A 20,970-nucleotide genomic window follows, 5' to 3' on the forward strand; every position below is an offset into this window, starting at 1 on the left:
CGCAGATAGCCCTCGTGTAGCTTTGCGCGAAATTCAAAAACAAACAAACAAACACTCTAAAAGGACAACGTCGTAAGTGTTAAATGCTTGTTAACTTCAGGATATCATGTTAAAATTAGAACATTTCTGTGAAATCATATCGTTTCATTCTGAATACTTCCTTTTTCAATTGTAATTTGGGCTTGGTGTGTCTTAGTGGTTGGTTAGCGTGCTTGGACTGTTAATCCGAGGGTTCCTAGTTCATGGCCAGTTTCAACAAAATCGCATTCATAACTTTGAGGTTGTTAGTGCGCTATATGAGTGACGGTCAAATCTCATTATTCGGTCAGGCAAGTTTCCCAAAGGTTGGCGGTTGGTGCTGTTGACTATCTTCCCCTCCCTCTGTAGTCTATCAATTGAAAATTGGGAATGACTATGCGCAGATAGCCCTTGTGTAGCTTTGTGCAAAAGTTCAGAAACAACCCACTAATTGTATGTACTTACATATATTCATAAGTAAGAATTATTTTTAAGTAGATGAATTAAAAAATAAACGTTTACATAATTAAATATAATAGAAAGTTTCACAAAAGTTGTTAAATCCATAATTTGTGATTGATTACTGTTATTGGCTTGCCATACTAGTCTGTAGAGAAACGGATTTCATTGTTGCCGTATTTTTTGTTTGTATTTAGAATAGTTATATAAAGTAGCTGTAGAACTTGGGTCAAAGTATTAGTGTATAGAGGAGTGTTATCAGAATCCATGCACTTTTGGTGATGAATAGATTGTAAATCGAAGGTCAAGGTTAGAGCTGTTATTAAAGTACTTAAAGTCGGGAAATCATCCGAAGTTTAAGATATAAAAATGAACAAAAACTTTGTAACAAAGAAATAAATAATAATAAATAAATAATAATAAATAAATAAAATTTATAGTGGCAGCGTGAGTGAACATTTCTTTAATGTCATTTCTTAATGAGGGTTGAGCGTGGCCCAGTGGTTAGCGTGCCAGACTATATGGATGGAGGATCCTATGTTCGCGTCCTATTACCGAAAAGGAAAAAAAAAATGCAATCCGTACTTTGGGGCAGTTGGTGAGTTATAAGGGTGACAGTAAAATACCACTATTTGATCAGACAAAAGTTGGTGATGGATGGTGTTGACCATGTGCCTTTCTTTTAGTATATCAATTCAAAATTAGGGACAGCCCTTGAATAACATCGCGCGAATATCCGAAAATAAACTGTTTCTTCATGATTTTCAGAATATTTATATTACCACGTATATACTTTTAAGTCTAGTATTCAACCTCTTGGAACAACATCAAAGCCTTGCATGGACATGGAATGGTATAAGCCAGACTACAAAGTTAATGATTCTGGCTGCTTTGACGACGTTGTAGATACCTGTATTTTCTTCACAATCCTCACTGTTTAATCACTGGGGGGTAGGGGGATTTCTTCTGACGTCACTCCTTACTCGCTGCTCTTGGCAACCAGCCAGATAACGTTGGTGACGTCAGCTTAGTACATACCATGGTGATACAGTTGCCCATGTATGTATGTATGTGTGGGTCTGTTTCAGTGTGTGTGTGTGTGTGTGCGTCTGTTGTACATATTTGAATCCTCCTATTTAGACTGGTCTGTTGTTAAGGCTGTCGAATAATCTCGTCTCCGGTAAGCTCGGTCATTTCATCCGTAAACCTGCTGTCAAGGGTACATCTACATTATAGTTTTTCTTCCGTGGTTTACACGGGATACTTTAGTGCACAAAATGAATACTACTATATCCATCCATTGTTTAGTCTCCCTCTTAGTAGTGAAAAACAAGAAGAAAAAAAACCAACTTGATGGCACTTTAGATATGTTAGTAAAGATATGTCATGGAGGTCACGTGATACCTAAAACGAGTTACCGAATTTCCCCTTTGCTAGACCTGCTGTCGTACGTTCTTTTAGATTGTTTTCCCGTTGCTTCATTTAACTATCGCAGCTCTGCGCAAAATCCCAGACGAATGGAAGTTTTCCGTCATACGTTGTGAAACCTAGACTGCATGTGCGAGATGTTATCCGTATGTATTTCACTTCACTGAGACTGTAAGATAAGTTAGTTACTTTCCGCCTAGACTAATCCTGAGATGAGTGGCCAGCAATAGAAGTTTTCAGATTGCCCCGTAATGAGGCGCGACATGGTGATTGATAAACAGTCAGAAGTTGTCTTTTATTAATATATAAGGGAAAGTAATGAGTAGCTATTTTTACATCTTAAAAATGTATTCGTATTCTAAAAGTGTTGTAATGATTAAGATGTAGGTGTTTCAGAAAAGCAGCAAAGTTTCATTTTAAGTGGAAAATGTAAATATGGTGTAGTATACATGATCATATTGATAGTTTTTAGATAGAATAAGTTTAGAAGTTTGTATTTTAAAATAATTATAATTTAGGCTTCATTTCGAATGAAAGTACTAATCCTATTTACCCTTCTTTCACTGTTGTTAAGCTTTTTATTTTTTATTTATTTATGATAAGACTATGTCTTTTCCAATTCCAAAGAATGACGAGAAACTGACTTTACAGGGGCCGTTGTAATTAGTGACGTGTTATTTGAAATTGATTTGGAATATCCGTAACCAAGGCACATAAAAGACTGCATATTTTAATACAACTCCTAAAATGCAGTCTTTGTTTCCATATTCTTCATAAAATAATTACGCCTATTGTAGGTGTAAGACCATTTTTCTCTTCAGACTATACGTTCATTTTGCAGAAGGAGAAAGACGCGTTTATTCACAGCTTCTTTAATTGTTATGGTATAGCATGAGGGATAAGGTTTCTGCTACGTTATCTATTAAATAAATCCAGAAAAACATGAATGCCCATGAATTGTTTATGGTAAGAATTAAATGATTCGAAACGTTTTTATTTTATTCTTTCGTATAGGGATAAATAAATATTCTCTTACGAGAGAAAGTACCACTTTTTGTTTTATTATGGCCATAACTGTGGACTGCGGATGGACTAGTGTCTAGTGCACCGTACTGTGGATCAGAGAGTGCATGGTTCTTGTCCCGTTGCCACAAACTCGCTCCCTGCACTTGAGGACCGTAGGCACCCAAGAGTTGGCAGTGGATACACTTGACTACTGACTTTCTCTCTAGTCAGTCAGTTTAAAATTAGAAACTATCAACTCGGATATCCCTTGTTTAACTTTGCGTGACTGTCTAAAACAACCAACCAATTTTATTTGTACAGTTCAACATTACCAATTTTATGCTGTTATAAAAACCGCAATATCTTATTTTTCTACTAAAAAAAGTGGGTATTGAGTCTTTTTTTTTACCGTCAGTAGTCCTTCATAATGATATAGAAACTGTGATAATGACACACAATTGCAGAGCTGTTGTAACTGTGAGAAATTGTATCACACCATCGCCCTGAAACATACCTAAAAAATAAGTACCGTGCTCTACTTGGGTTAATCAGTTACGTCCTTGTTGGTTATTGAATTTACAATTTTCATTATGACCCAAGGGCTGGAGTTTAACCCATTAACGTTTAGTGTCACGAAGAAAGCCAGGTGCGATTTTGAAACAATATTTACTCAACCTGTACAATTTTTAATCTGAAAACTTCAAGTACCAATTAGCTTACTCTACGATAATGGAAATAATTCTTATACATCTAGTTTTTCGTAATGAAACGTTAGCGTGACATTTGAGTGTCCTTGTAAATTGGTTGATGATTTACATTTTAAACACAGTTTTCTTCTACACTCTACCATTCGTAAGCTTGAACTACTTTCCGGTGAGTGTAACTTGAAGGGATGTTGACATTAAAAAAGTTTGTGTAATGAGTTTTCAGTGATTTTCAATTCACATTAAAACAAAATCAGCACGAAAAGTACAAAATAGCTACTTTGATGAAGCGTAGAAACCAGTGTTCATAAACTGTTGTTTATCTGAAGTTGAGGGTTTGAATTAAACGGGGATTGTTGGTATTTAGAAGTATAATATAATTACACAAGGAAGTTTCTTTTTTTTCTGAAAACGTAAAATAAAGGTTTATATCGGAAAGTAATTTAAAATCGTTAACACTTAGTAAAAAGTCGTAATAAAATGAAACCTGTAGCTTTTCAGAATTTTGAGTCTTCAGACTCGTAGTTAGGGTATGACAGGTGGGGTTATTTTCCCAAAATTCAAGTGGCCTTATTGCTTATGTTAGCAAACATAAGGCTCTAACCTGGTTTTCAGCTGGTTGATTTTTAGTGACATAATAGAAATGAGCAACATTAATTTAGACGATCTGTTTTAGGTAACAAGTTTTTAAAAGCGAAAATTTTTGGGTTTTTTATAATTTCACTGTAGTGCGTATTTTAAACTCTGTGGTATTCTGAGTATTAAGTATGTGACACTCTGCTACTTACATTTAAACTAATTTGCTATTGACTTTGTGCAAAGAGTTAGCATCTCCAGAATGATTAGGCAGTTTAGTAATATGTACAGGTTTTACCTAAATATACAAATGTTGTGTTCATTTAATTATCACTGTTTCTCTTTGAAAACGCTATAAATAGATACAAAAGGCAGACAAATACTAATATTTAACGTGTGCCTTTACAAGAGAACATAATACCAATTTTGCACAGTACTTATGCTGTTTTGAAGGTTTTACTACCAATGAAATATACTAAAGGTGAAGCAATCATGACAAGGATTTGCGTATTCCTGTACAATAACTGCATTTGTTGATTTTTGTAGATTTGTAAAAGTGATGGGCCTAACATGGCATGGTGGTTATGGTGCTTGACTTGCACTCTGCAGGTCATGAGTTTGAATCCTCGTTACCCAACAAGCTCGTCCTTTACAGTTGCCAACTGGACCAGCCACCTAGGTATAAAAGTTCTTGGCTTACAAAAATACTGGCTGACCACAAACTAGTTGGGATTAAGGTTGTAATGAGAAAAAAAAGTGATAACTTTGTTGTTATACTTTGATGTGTCTCCTTTTCACTTCACAATATCTTTTCCTTGATGATTTGTATTTAATGTTTGGCAGTTAATGTGAAAGTCCTAAAATGTGATTAACAAAATTGGCAGATACATTTTTTTGGTTATGGCAATTATCATATAATTGTTCAATTAGAAATATACACATGCTTTAAGGTGCTATGCATCAGTACATTAAACAGTGATTACCATCTAAAGATCAGCATCATTTTAGCTCATTGGCAAAGACCCACTATAGATTCTTAAGCATTTTTCTTAGAGATTGAACCAACTATATTGACACAGGTCTTCGAGAAAAATGGTGTAGAAGCTCTTCATCAATTGTTCACAAACTCTTGATTGGTCTTACTAAAATGTCAACATTCTAGAAGAATCAGTAGTGTGTACACTGGTTCCATGTGGAATTAACAAATTTCTAATGCATTTAACATCCATTTCAAGTTTTAACTTAATTTCATGTTCTATCCTTTTGGCTCTAATTATTGTTGAGATGTGAAGGAGAAGATGGAATTACATGTAACAGGTTCTACCTCATTTGAGATGATAAGTTTGACCATGAATAAACAGTTGGCATTCGCCATCATCTTTGCAACATATCAGTTTGCCTAGTAAAACTACCACCACCAATTGAAAAGTATACTGAAACTCATACTTGAGATTGAGATGTCTGTTAGTCCAGATATATCAGGTCCTATTCACAATTGAGCCAGTCTATAAGATCCTAGAAAGTCCACCACCACTGAGCCTTCAAAGAAGAGCAGCTAACCACCATAACCATCCTATATGCACTAATGGATGAACCACAGCCATCACTGTAGTGGGCATAACCCACAACAATGACTAAAACCCAATCTGGAGTGCTGTGGAAGTGGAGGATGTTTGTTTAAGTGCCCAGTACAGGGATACTCACAAAACAAAAATGCACTTGGCATGTATAGGTCCACTTTTTGGCTTACTGATGAGAGAGACAAGCCAAACAACAGTTCTGTAGTCTGGAATTGGTGTGGATATTGTTGTAAAATTTCATTTACTTTATAAATGACAGTTTTTTGTGTGGGCCAAGAACAAGTTTTTGAAAAGAGAGTATTCTGGTACTCTGTGTGAAACTTTTGCATTTACTTGAATTTTAATATTGGAATTTCAAAGACTTTGAACTTCATTGGTTTGAAAGATCAACCTCTATGCACATGAAGCCAAAATGCAGAAAATTTCACATTTGTTGTCTGCAGTCACATGTGATGGTTTTCGTCGTTTGCACTGGTTCATCAGCAGATAAGTGTCAGAGAGTCATTACTTTGAGGTATATATGCTTAGGGAGCACAATTTTCTGTAATATATTGTTATTTTGATTGGCTTCTTACTGTCAAAATTATTTTGTGAGGTTAGTTTATAACAGCAAAGATTCACTTTTAATCTTTGTTTCATGGTTTCTTGGCTTTTATGTATGTGCCCTTTTCTCTCTTCATCTCAGTTTCAGAAGCTGGCTTCTCTTACTGATTTCTTATGGCTTATTCCAACTCAAAGCTGGTAATCCTATGAGTAGTCAATTTATTGCAACTCACAGTGCTGATTAATATTTGAAATTTGAAACAATTTTAAGTGCTTTATTTTCACAAATTATTGGATGGAAAAGAGATGGAGACTGGAATATTCAAGAGAATCTTACCAAGAGGATGTTGTTGTTTTTTGTTGCTCTTGTTTGCCAGCACTGTTAACATTGATGCATCTCATGCCCCTTATACTTTTATATAAATCTTTCATTCCTTAATATATAGGCCTGGCATGGCTAAGTGGTTAGGGCTTGACTCGTAATCTGAGGATCGTGGGCTCAAATCCCTGTCCCACCAAACATGCTTTTAGCCATGGGAGCATTATAATATAATGGTCAGTCCAACTATTCATTGGTAAAAGAGTAGTCCAAGTGTTGGTGGTGGGTGGTGATGACTAGCTGCCTTCCCTCTAGTCTTTCACTGCTAAATTAGGGTTGGCTAGCACATATAGCCTATTGTGTATCTTTGTGCAAAATTCAAATCAAACCTTAATATGTAATGGTTTCATAATTAAACCTGGTTATTCTTGTTTACCACCTCATACTAAACTAAACCTTAATATATAATGGTTTCATAATTAAACCTGGTTATTCTTGTTTACCACCTTATACTAAACTGAACCTTAATATATATAATTGCATAATTAAACCTGGTTATTCTTGTTTACCAACTCATATTAAACTAAACCTTAATATATAATGGTTTCATAATTAAACCTGGTTATTCTTATTTACCACCTCATACTAAACTAAACCTTAATATATAATGGTTTCATATTTAAACCTGGTTATTCTTGTTTACCACCTCATAACGCCGTTATTGCACCACACACACACGTATATGTGAGTTCTAGAATTTAGAAAAACTCGGACTTCTAAATCAACAAACGATGTCTATTTGAACAGATTATGTGGACTAAGGTTGTTGTTTTTTTCATTGAGAAGTTAATTTTACCCCATTACCCCATATTTATGGGTCTTGAACTTTAGCTGGCTATGAAATTTGCATTCTGTTACATAGTTAGTGCGATCTTACCTATTGCTTTAATCAGTTATTTACATGAAATCGTGATCCGGTTACTAGTTAGTTTCAACAAGATTAAAGGGACACAGTTTGATAGTTTCCTAAAAGTCTAACACCTGTAAACTGATGTCAGCGGTCTCTAAACAATAGCTGTAGGAAATATGTTGTTTCATAGTGCAAAAACCACAGAAAAAAAAACACAAAAAAAACCAACTGCAACAAAATTAATTTAGAAATTTCAGGTTTGTAATAGTAAAGTATTGAAACGAGTTCACAATGACTTTAAGTTCGTTCCTGGTCTTGGTTTCTGTACACTACGATTTAACTTAACACCGAGTGGTATTTATACTAACATTCGGCGCTCTTTATATTTACATAAAGATTATATTTGTTTACATTGCGGTTGCAAAATTCATCATTTTATGTATATCTTTTCGATAGATACAGTGAAATGTTTTGTACTTGCTTTCAAAAACTGCCTAATATAATACAATGGAGATTTTTTTAGTAATTTTCAGACACATAAAGCCAATTTTCTTAAGTCGGAAACTGAATTATCTGAGTTCTTTGCTTCAATACATTTGTTGTAAATAATGCGTTATATCAGTAAATTGTTTATTTCTGTCTTGGAGTTGAAAAAACAAATATAGGTCATATTAACCATGAATATGCGAATATTTGATATTGCGTATATTAGCGAAGACGTTACCTTTGTGGAGTTGCATATATATATATAAAGAACTTTTAGAAAACGTTTTTAATTGGTCACATATAACATTATTCAAATAAAGCACGCTCAGTAGATGGTTTCAGCAATACTCTGATATAACAATAAACTTGAATTCTTTGGAGTAAATTAGCCATTGTAGTGATTGCTTTCTTTTCTAGATATTGTAAAAATGGAAAATAGCAGGAGGCCAACCACACTATTCTGTTTTATTTACAATTTAATTATATTATTATTTTTTTAATTTTCCGGAAATTATCTTTGAATATTTTGTCGCCAAGTGAGAGAAAATAGGATAAAGATATACCGCTGCTTTCTTAAGATCCAAATGTGTTGTGTGTTTAGTTCATCGATTTCTTCCTTCAGCCTCAGTTGTAGACTTTCTGTTCTGGACGATTGACAGGCTGTGCTGTACGTGGTCGATATAGCCATCGTATAAGTTGGCATCTCCTGGGAAGGCGATTTTCCTGGACAATATTTTGTTGATCAGATTGAATTCGTTACGGGCTTGCTTCTAACTTGTGAATATCAACGACTAAATATTTATAAAAGAATGAGAAAATATCACCAATTAACATTGCAAGTAAAAGTGATATTAGTTTTGTAGAACTTCATATTATGTTGGAAAAAAAAAACTATATCCTACTTAATTACCAAATTATCGATATTCATTGCAAAAAGGCTTCTTATAACAACAGTACACACTGTATTTGTTACAATCAATTTGTCATTTAATTTTACTTATTTAAATCAAAGCAGGCTTCAACAAGTAAAGAAAACCAGCAAATGTTCTAATGTTTATAGTGCGATAAATCCAATCACAAATCGTTATAAGGGCCGGTGGTTGCCTAGTGGTTAGCATGACAGACTGGGAATCCGAGGGTCTATGGTTCGCGTCACGTTGCCACAAAAGCGCGCCCTGCACCTTGATACCGTGGGTGTGTTATAAGAGTAACGGTCAAATATCAGTATTCGATTAGAGAAAGGGTTCACAAGTTAGGGTCCGAGGACCCTGGAGGACCGCAGAAAAGTGTCAGGGAGACCGTGGAAAATGCACAAAATACTATTAAGGTACTCAGCATCTATAGATTCATTGAGTTGGGCGGGGGACTCAGTCAGGATGATAGAATGTTCTAGAAGACCTTGTGCCGAGAAAGTTTTGAGAACCTGTGCATAAAGATACCCCAAGAGATAAATACTGTTGACTAGCTACCTTCATTCTGGTCTATCAGTTCAATAAGTACTTCCTTCTTGTCTATCAGTTCAATAAGTACTGTTGACTAGCTACCTTCCCTCTGGTCTATCAGTTCAATTGTGGACAGTTACCTTGCGCGAATATCTAACACAAGGAAATAACCAATCAAATCGTTATATACATTTTCATTAGCAGGTTAATTGGAGCACCTTTCACATGTTTACTTATTTTTAAATGACCAAAATATATTACGTATAGCTGTTGATATATAAAACTATTTCATTGTTGTGCATTGTTACATAGTGGTGCTGGTTAACTTACTTCAAGTTTAGTATAAGTATTTATATGTATGGTTTATTGCGTATTTTTTATTTATTTGACCTATGCAAAGTCTCAAGTATGGATACTTTAACATGAACATTATCGAAATGAACATCTTATTTTTAAACAAAATGAATAGATAAAAATTGAAGTCGATTGTCATTTTTGGGTTTGCCGTTTTCGGACAATTAAGTCCATTCCTGAAAAACTTGTAGTCTAAACGAGCTAATCTTTGATTTACTTAGTGTAATATTGATGTTTGATAAAATGCTGGTGGATTTCCTGCAAGTTTGCTTGTTACACTATCTCCTGACGAATCGTTTTTAAGCAAGGAAGCGTCGGTAAAGTTTATTCAGTGTGTGTGTGTATTGCACCAAGTTCCTTTAGTATAGTTTATACACTGGATTTCAACATGTCTTTAATTGAAACTGCGTGAAACATAATCATATCTGCATGTAGAATTGTAAGGCATACATAAGGGAAAACATTGAATAAGTTGAAGCCTAAAAATGCCTGTCTGCCTGTGTGTTGTTCTCTTACTTTTTTGTGTGTGTTTCGTGGCCTCTTCGGTAGCTGTGTATGTGTAAAAGTACTTTGACCCTAAGAACGAGTAGTGGAAGGAATATAACTTGTCTTCAAGCGCCTCATTCTTCTTCAACTAACACACACACAAAAGTACTAACCAGCCTCAGGTGAATTTTTTTTCCCGCATATGTAAGTTATTTGATGGATTGTACGTAACCAACCTTCATTCATAACAAATTTACAGGCTCATGCAGGTCACGTGATTGTTGGGTGATGCATGTTGTCGCAAAAGTTTTTGTGACTAATTGATAGCCAAATAATGATATGTGTATGTGTATATCGGGCGCGTGAACGTACATACTCATAAACGTATCATGGCTGGCTCGTCTCGAGTTAAGGCCAGAATTATAGTCTTGAATTTATGACAATAAGATAGAGAGACATTACGGATACATTTTTTATTATACATGCATTCAATTTCAAAGTTAACTGCTCGAAAACTGTAGTAGTAATAATTCTGTTTCCGTAATTGACATTAAAAGTGTCAAAGTCGTTCTTTATTATCATACTTACGTCTCAAATTGAAATTTCTGACATGGAAATCAAAAACTTCGCGAGAAAAAGCTTTAAAAAATGCTGTTGTGTTCTTTAGGGTCAATAAATATATCTGTGGTGAGCGTTTCCACAACAGTATTTCGGAAACCGGTTTGTCGTAACTGACGTTTTACATTCGTTGCTTACGGTATGCTCTTACATGGAAGAACCATTATTGGCGACATCAGTTTCAAGTGATGAACACAACTCGGAGATTAAATATATACCAACAAGATATATATCATCCGGTTCCAAAATATCACCTACCTATTCAGCATGCACTTATGTGTTTTTTGTAATATTCTAAAATATGCATTTATCTAAACCTGATATTTTTTCATTCTAATCTTAGTTAGAAAAAAAAAAAGAATGAAAAATGTTTCCAGCATAAAGTTCGTTTATATATATCAAAAATATTCAATCAATATGACATCAGTAAATATTGTGTGTGATGTATGCCTGTTCGTATATGAACCAGTTAAAATCCGCAGCTGATACTACAGATGCGCCGCATTACTTTGGTGTCGCAGTGGCACGCGCCACGCCAAGGTATGTTGTTGTCCTCCCACATCTCTTCCGTACCTTGTGTTCTGATCTGCCTGCCTACTTGCTTGTTGCCGTGATTATTAAAGTTATTAAAAAAAAGTGTTCTAACACGAGGCTGATTAACTCACAGAATCAACTAGAAGAACCCTTCACTTAATATATAAAGTATAACTATTGATGTGTAAAAATGGGGTGCCCTATGGACTCTGGGTAGGAAGGGTATTTATTACCTGGTGTTTTGAGGATACTTCTGTTGTTATGTTGCATTACATTTCCATTTAAGAAGCATCCATATAAGGTCTCATTAAACCAGAAATGTTTCGAGTAGATGTAAACTCAAGTGATAAAAAAAAAGAAGCAGTGTTGGTGATCGGTGAAGTGGGTTCTGCTTCAAATGATAGTGCTAGCTTCCTGCTTGCTGTGATTGAAACTGGTGACGTAGTTGTTCTCAGTGTTATGGAAGTGCAGGTAATGTTTGTGAGGGACCGTATAGGGTGTGTTGCTTCCTCGCAAGCCTGAAAAAATAATTATTTCTACCAATGTGGTTATGAACAGAACGCACGTAATAGCAGCAAAGCGTGTTGTTCAATTCAGTTACACAAGATTGACGTTTCTTCGCTTCGGGAGTCATTTCTAGATAAACATTTTCAAGTTGTGTATGAACTATAATCAGGAAAGGATGATTTACTAAACAAATAAGGTGCTACAGAACAACAACTGAAATATACCTATATAACATAAGGTGGAAAGTACACATGTATTAATATATCCAGATAACAAAGACTTAATGTTAATAGCTCTGTGTGTGTTATTGCTGTAGACAATGTAATTCGTTGAAAAGAGCTAACAAAATCTGGAACCACTACTTATATGTTAAATTTTAGATACATAGAATTGAGTGGTCAAAAGATATTGTTGACAAGTAAAAGCTTTTTATATATAAATATGCAATCACTTAATTGGGGTAAGTAATAGGATGTCCAAAGTAACTGGATTGTTTGTTGTATAGGACCAGTTGGAAAAGTCTGGATGGTTAGGTCAAGTAACACTCCTGAGGTACCAATGATTTATATTTTTTAACTGAAGTCAAGATATTGTATAATTATATGTACAAGGATCAAGAGGAATAAATAGTTTATAGCTCAGTGTTAAGCAAGAAAGTCAATCAAAAACATTGATGGTTGGCTGTAAAGGGACATTTTGGGGTTGGGTCTACAGAGTAAAAGAAGAAACTTGTACCGTTAGAAGTACAGGGTCAATAAAAGCAAAAGACTGATGGTCAGGTGTAAAGAGTAAAACAAAGGGTTATGTGGTTAGAAATACATGGTTAGCCAAAATTGGGGTAATTATTAGGTGTAATAGGTCACTTAAGAGGATTGATGATTAGATATAAATTAGAGTTCTGTGTTTAGAACTACAGGATCATTCAAAATGATTAAAACTTGACCTAATTGTTGGAGATAGGGAATGAAAAAATGCTGTTGATTAGATAACAGGGTCAAATGGTTATAAACATATGATGAAAGAAGAGTGTTGACAGTCAAGGGTTAGGAAATTAGGGCATATAGTTAGAAATATATATGGTTAAACAACTTAGCTATACTGATCACAATGTTTTTAGTTTTGCTCTAAGTACATAGCTTCCTCTGATCAGAAGTTGATTTTAATAATATCTATAAATAAGATCAATAAAAGATTTGAATGATTAGATGTACAAGTTAAAATGGTTTAAAACATAGGGTCAGACTAGAGTATTGGCAGATACATATGTAGGATTGAACAAAAGAAAACATTGTGTGGCTTACATAGGAGGCTGAATGTTTAGTTTATTGTAGGATCAGTTAAGAATTTGAGAGGCTAGGTGTATATTTTCAGTTATGTTGGTTTGACGGGTGTGTGCCAGGTTAGAGGCCATGTGATTACAGGTAGATCTGTAGATCAAGAATGCTGAATATTTAAATATACACAACAGATCAAGAAGATTGTATTGTTAGTTTTACAGTTTTATCTACTTTTAACTCAAACATTTCCTTGTTTAGGCATTCAACTAAATGCATTGTTATTTAATAATATATAAGCTGTTAGTATTTAAAATGTGTATTTTATATTAATATGTAAAGCATCAAATAAGTAACATTTCTACTCAAGATTAATTCCAGCTGTTATGTATTAGTCACAGTAGCTGCATATCATTAATGATGTGTAGAAAAATTCTTTGAGAAAGTTACAGATTAATCTTTTTAAATATAAAATAATGTGTGTTAGTTTTATATGAACTTAATAACTTTTGACAAAAATTAATGGAAAAGTGACGCTTCTTTGAAAGATAATGACCGTGTATAAAGGAAAATTGGTATTTCCAACAATCTGTTTCTGGCAAGCTGTATTTTTCTGTCAGAGTTGCACTTCATATTTTCAGACTAACAGGGCATTTTAAATTTTGATCATGTACATATATCTCTTTTTTTTCTTTTTTTTTAGGAAGTAACACTTAAGTATGGGGGACACTGGGGACATGTGCTCCACATTTTTTTACAAAGTAATAAAATGCCCCTCTTAAAAAAATAAAATCCATAACATTAGAATATAATAACTCAGTAAAACAGTATGTAGGGCCTAAAAATGTAAGGTGGGTTGTAGTTGCCAGCATTCTTACTGTCTTGATTTAAGTTGTCATTTCTTTGTGACAACTCAGTAAAAACACACATATGGTGCCCCCTCCAGATTCGAAGTGCCTCTGCTGCTTGTGCAGTTAAAAATGTACAGAATTTATAAAGAGGATTGAGTCATAAATGTTTAGTATCAACAAAAAAGGTAAGATATAGAAACCTATCAAGAAATTTTAGTGGTAAAGTATACAGGATACAGACTGCTGTGATTGGATGAATAAATGTTAAGAATAAACCACTGTTTTTATTTTTAGTGATTGGATATTCATATAAAAAAGATTGAGTACTAAATGAACCAGTTTAGTGATTGAAAAGGGTAGATATTCTAAACTATTAAATACATTTTCTGATTAAATTGTAAAATGACTCTGATAGAAATGACCAGATAATCTGGTTTAGTTGCCAAGCTTAAAGTTGTTTAGAGAACTTGAACAAAGTGTGAGAGTTTCCAGCAAAGTATTAGTCAGAAACTATGTTCTCAGTAGAAAATGCAGATGAAGAAGCATTCACTTGCTTTGTTATGCTAGCAGTTTTTGTCCTTACAGTCAGTAAAAATATGTTTGTGTGTTGTGCAGTTTAATACAACAGATATGGGTAAGTAAAACTTGGACATTTGAAATACATGGCTGATGTTGAAGTTGGAATTCAGTCACAACCATTTCCTTTAACATTTATTGTACCTGAAATTCAACATTTACTGTATATTAAAACTTAAAGCAAAGGCCCCAGATCAGCAATTTTTGAATTTTTTATTCAAACAATTTTTGAATAACATTTTATTGTGCATTCTTAATTTTTATACAAATGCTTCTGAAATCCAGTATTTCATGTTATTGCTAATTTGCAATCGATATTCTATTGCTAATATAAAAAACACAGTTATGAGATTAATTATTTCTGTGTAGTAGTAATAAAAAGAAAAGGTAATTGAAACAAATCTTATCAACTGGTCATGTAAAATCCATTTTATAGATTTATGTAAATACTTGAATGCTAAATTTCTTGAAAATTAAATGCAATTCAAAGCTTTTTTGGTAAAATGAAAATTGTATCATAAAAGTTTTAATACAATTAAAGGTTTTTAGTAGTACTTAGGGTTGGCATCAGTTTTTATTTCTGGTCTTTTTATTGATAAGTATCATTCTTTGTAGTTTCTAAGTGTATTTTTAAATATGATATGGTCATTATTTTAAAAAACTTTATATTGATGACATGATTTTTAACAAATTTAATCAGTTAAGTTATTTAATACAGCTACTTTATGATAATGTTTACATAATATTTTCCATAATTTTGATTATGATGGTATATTATGAACAGGAGCCCAATGACATGATGGATAATATACATAGTTTGGATCCCCGAAAACAGGAGCTACTGGAGGCAAGGTTTTTTGGAGGAAGGGTACTAAATTCTTTTGTCCTTGTGTTATTATAATAAAGTGTATTTGTGATATAGCTCTACCACAAAATGTCTTTAAAAAAATCTTTACATTTTCAAATCCTTTCTACAAAAGTGCTTGATGACCAATGAGTGAAACCTACCAATGAGAGATTGATTGAACTTGTAAATTCAGTCTTCCTAAGGAAAGAAAGAAGGCAGTGTAATGTTTACATTTGCCTGATGAAAAAATTTAATGAGTGCTATAGCTTATTGCTAAAACTATTTTCAACTGAATTTACTTTTATTTGGCTATACTTATAATTACACAAGGTATTGTTTCATACCTAAAATACAGAAAAACTGTTCAGGCCATGACACCCAACAAAATGTACTTATCTAAGTCTAAGAAAAAGTTTATTTCATATTGATTTTTTTAATTGAACACCTTAATTAAAAACATTAGACACTCGCTGCTCTTGAGGCAAGGTTTTTTGGAGGAACGATAGTAAATTGTTTTGGTTATTGTGTTATTATAATAAAGTGTATTTGTGATATAGCTCTACCACAAAATTGAAAAAAAATCTTACATTTTCAAATCCTTTCTATAAAAGTGCTTGATGACCAGTGAGTGAAACCTACTAATGAGAGATTGATTGAAGTTCTAAATGTATCTGATGTGTAATTGCTGGATCACTAAAGTCCCAGCCAATTGTGAGTGACATAAATTCCATGAAATGAATTAGAGAAATCAAAATGCATTTTTTTTAACATTTTCAAACTGTATGTAGTCTGGTGCATATAATAATATGTGTTATTAAATATTATTCAAAAAAATAATATACCATAATCGTCCCTCCACCCCTTCCTCCATGAATTTAACAGGTGTTTTACTTGTTCTTTAAACTGAAAACTTAAATGTGCCGATATTGGGCTAGGTTTATCACTATTTCTCCAGTCATTGATATGATATAAATGAACACTGATTTTTTTTTTTTTTACACGACATTATTTCTTTAGTAAAACTGAATCTTGATTAGAAAAATCTGAACATTATTTTTTTATGCATGTGGTTTTTCATTGTCAATATTAAATTTGAGGAAGATAACTTAAAAACATTTTAATGTCACATTAACATAAATATGTTGTAATTAAGCTTATTTGATTGGTGATTTGTCATTTCACACGTTTTCATATGCTCAATTACTATTACAATTTTCTAAAATTGAATTAATGGCTTATTAGTAGAGGAGATCCCCGGTTGTTGTCTTATGTTACATGGACTGCTGATGTTAGGTAGCAAGACATTGACTTCAGATTTCAGTTATTGGTCTTGCATGAGAGAACTATAAAACACACTCACAAGTAACTTAGTAGATGATTTGCCCTTACATGTTCTGGTGTTTGTGAGTTTGAAATTAAGGTTAATCTAGCAATGTTTTCAGTGGAACGTAGTCTGGCTATTAATTATATTGTATAAAATAAAGAATACAGTTTGGTTGTTGCAGATCGGATGTTATATATGAAGTACAATCATTTCATTACTTGTATAATGCAAGGTATGAAGTACAGAGTTAATAATGAGATACAGGATATAAGGAGTGAAATACGGTCTGAGCATTACTCGCATCGATCATTGTATAAATGCAACAAGTTCAGCATTTAATGTTAGTTATAAGAATTTTATTTTACGCATATGTTTTCTCATTGATATCAATAAATTTGAGGAAGATTTGTTGATGTGATATGAAAATTTGTTTGTTATACATGTAATTAAGCATATTTGATTGGTCATTTGTCATTTCACATAGTCTGACGTGTTCAGCTACTGTTACAAAAATGTGTATATTTGTTATAAACAGTAGTATTTTTGTATTCAAAGTGTTTCATTGTTTGTATGAACTATCTGATTAAATGTAGCTTTACACATATATCATATAGAGCTGGACAGATCTTTCCATAACTTTTATTGTTTTCTAACTATTTCTCTGGGTTCTTGTATTCCAGGGATTCACTTTTTCTCACTTATCGCCAGATCAACAGCAAAGACTAGTTCAAGCATGCAGCTTCTCAGCAATGCAAAATTCTAACCACTCGCAGGGTTTGAGTGGATTTATTCCATCACAAGGTGGTAGTGGTAACTCTTCTCAGCCTCATAATGACAACTCCAACCTCAGTGCAGCAAGTGGTTCTAGTGACAAAGATATAGATGTAAGAAATTAATTCATTGTGTTTAGTGAGTTAATTATAGATGAATAAACCAAAACTTATGTCCCATTTTTCCTTCAAAATGTTAACTAAAGTCTGTATTTTTTTCATATAAAAAAAATATTAACCGGCTTCCTAAGGGGAGGAAGAATGCAGTGTAATGTTCACATTTGCCTGATGAAAATCTTTAATGAGTGCTGCAACTTATTGCTAAAACTATTTCCAACTGAATTTACTTTTCTTAGGCTTATAATTACATAAAGTATTAAAATCAAAATACATAAAGTATTGTTTCAGATCTAAAATACAGAAAAACTGTTCAGGCCATGACACCCAACAAAATATACTTATCTAAGTCTTAAAAAAATACGTTTGTTTATTTCATATTGATTTTTTAAAATAGAATACCTTAAATAAAGACACTAGACAGTCATGCTTTGTTATGTGTACATATATTTGTTGTAGTTATCGTAGTGTGATTATTCTGTGATGCCACTAAGGTGTACAATAGCAGTGTTTTGTGACCATCTTCTTAATAAAGAAAATTGCTTATTTTTCTTGATTTGTGGTTTTGGTTGATCCAAAAATGATAAAAAGAAGACTGATGAAAGAGAATCTAATTCATATCAAATATTAAACTTGCATGTGAAAAATCACACTTTTAAGTTCAGTGTGATTTTGTTGAGAAAAAACAAAGAAACAATGAAGAAAATTGGCAACTGAATTATATAATTATATTATAATATCATTGTGTAATAAGAACTTTAATGTTTTTCAAATTATATGACTCTTAAGCAACATATTTTCTGAGAGGGGTGTGGTGTGTGCACACTGTAACAAATGCTGGTATATATAACATAAGGTGAATTTCTAATATTACTGGACAGTGAGCCATCCATAACATTTTCATAGTATTACTGGTTTGTGCTTTCATTATGATAGAGATAAAGCTGTGTTACGAATGAAACAGAAAATGCATTTAATAGTAGCATTTTAATATTAGCTTTATGTGTTGTTAATTGGATGTGTAGATCACATCAATAAATAATTATGCTATCATAAGATTTTGAGCAACAGTGGAAAATCCTGTAAAGAAAAAATAAAAGGAAATACACAGGATTTATGTTAATTTGTAAATGCAACATTGATTTAATTAAAACACATTGTATTTTGCAAACCCACGTGCTATTATGCCTCAGATATATATATATGTGTGTGTGTTACTTTTAAGTTTTTATTAACGAATCAGTAAAACGTATTGGAGGATGTTTTTACATTATGATAGGTTTAAAAATACAGCTAATTAATTGTGCTGGCCTCTAAGAGTAGTCTTTTGAAGTTATGTGTTTTCAAGACTTCTATAAGAAATAGATGTTCTTTAAAATTCTGGTATATTTTTAATTGAATAAACTATATGCATATTTTGTTGCTGTTTTTGTTTTTCTGGCTATTGACATTAATCTAGTTGCTATTAGCTTTTTACATAGTTTGTCTGTAACCCATGAAAAAGTAACACTACTTGAAACCTTAACTACAGAGCAATATTAACAGTAGTTTTCTTTCCCAATATTGAAATCAGGTTTATTGTTGCAAAATATTGATAAAATTCTTGGACATGAACAATATCAGTCATCTCTAAAAACAGTTGTATAAAGAAAAACTTACACTTATGAATTGACTTTCAGACTGAAATGGAAATAATGCAAAAACGTTTAAAAGAAATTGAGAGAAGATGTAATATTCTTTAAACCCTAGATGTTTTCTGGAATGTTAATCATAATTAATTTTTGACAAAATGCTAACTGATTATATATGACAGTATGACTGTGTATAAAGAAAAAAGTTATCATCTGCTTTTATACTTATTCAGCATAAGGTGTTAGCAATCCAATTATTCTCAACCAAAACATCACTTCAAATACATTTGCATGTGACCATAAGATTATTACGTATGAACAAAGTAAATTAAGACATTTTTCTCAAAAAAAAAGAAAAAAGAAATCTCTGAAGAAATGTCTGTGTTTGTAGCTTAAACTCTAACATGGTTTAGAATATTAGGTAATTAGTGATTAATCTTGAAGAGCAAAATAAATTCACATTGTTTTGTCTACTTTTGCCAATTATCTATCTACCTAATATCTATTTACATATAAGCTATAATGATATTTAAAAATAAAAGTTTCTTCTGTTTCGTAAGGTTATGAGGTGCTTTTTTTTGGAAAACAATCATGATAAATGTATATCTATATAATAAGAACAACAATAGTCCTTTTTTATACTTTAATGTTTTCATTGTAGTTTTTTATGTCTTGTAGTGTAATTTTTATGCATGTTTATTCTATATCTTTTGTTTCTTTTGAACCATGTAGCAAATAGAAGTGCTAAATTTGTAGTATAATATTTTCTAACATCCTAGTTTTATTAAAAAAAAGATGTTGGATAGCAATAAAAAAAATCTGAATGAAGTCTGTAAGGGTTGAAGTTGTATTTCCCATTTTCAAGAGAAAATTATAATTTACAAATTACCAGCTAGAGCAGTTAGATTTTTTTCATTAATTGTATATACTAAACAAAATTTATGGAGCTCAATTTTTTCATTTAATACTTTCCTTTTTATTTCACAGAGTCCAGAAAAGCAGTTTAATAGAACACCTCTAGAAAGAAAACGGAAGCGGAAAGATGATCAAGGAGGTGGTTGAATTATGATCATCTTTATTTTTTATTTGTAAATTTATTACTTTTATGTATTCTCTGAGAACATTAAATTTATCATTTTTGCTCTTAATTCAGAAACATTACCAATTAATCTAATTATTTAAAGGTCAAAGCAACAAAAATTAAAAGTAGATTCCTTGTCAGTATCTACTATTTGACTGCTTTATATTCAACTCCATGTCTACTTATTTATTAAGATATGGTAATTTGGGTAAAATGTTATTTCATTTGACATACTGTATAGAACTGTACCCACATCAAAAATGAGAAACAAATACATAATATTGTATCACAAACATATTTCTTATCGTTCAGGCGCTAAGGATTTATAACATGCTTGTAACCCACTCTGAAAAAATATTTTTGGCAGTATTATTATAATAGCTGGTATATTGATGAAACTTTTTAGAATGGATGGCAACTACCTGTTGTAGAGACACAAGTGTAGAAGGTGACGTTTTGACCTGAAGACGAAAGGCAGGTGACTTTCGAAACATCATCCTCTACACTTGTGTTTCTACAACAGGTAGTTG

General features: G+C 32.5%; 1 protein-coding gene across 9 annotated transcripts in view; it reads left to right on the forward strand.

Annotated features, from left to right (window-relative positions):
- The window catches only part of LOC106461769 (serine/threonine-protein kinase tousled-like 1), a 95,974-nt gene that overhangs the window by 37,328 nt on the left and 37,676 nt on the right, over window positions 1–20,970 (forward strand). For 2 of the 9 annotated variants that reach the window (XM_022395165.1, XM_022398674.1), the window contains exons 1-4: window positions 12,480–12,521; window positions 15,455–15,538; window positions 17,522–17,725; window positions 20,347–20,413. In XM_022395165.1, the coding sequence (XP_022250873.1) occupies window positions 12,495–12,521; window positions 15,455–15,538; window positions 17,522–17,725; window positions 20,347–20,413 (382 nt within the window). In that variant the 5' untranslated portion in view covers window positions 12,480–12,494. Of the gene's footprint in view, window positions 1–1,803; window positions 2,052–2,075; window positions 2,335–12,479; window positions 12,522–15,454; window positions 15,539–17,521; window positions 17,726–20,346; window positions 20,414–20,970 lie in introns of those variants that run through there. The other 7 variants (XM_022396676.1, XM_022397676.1, XM_022395671.1 and 4 more) reach the window with 6 other exon arrangements.

The sequence above is a fragment of the Limulus polyphemus genome, unplaced genomic scaffold (assembly GCF_000517525.1).
Source record: "Limulus polyphemus unplaced genomic scaffold, Limulus_polyphemus-2.1.2 Scaffold0, whole genome shotgun sequence".
Taxonomy (NCBI): Eukaryota; Metazoa; Arthropoda; class Merostomata; order Xiphosura; family Limulidae; genus Limulus; species Limulus polyphemus.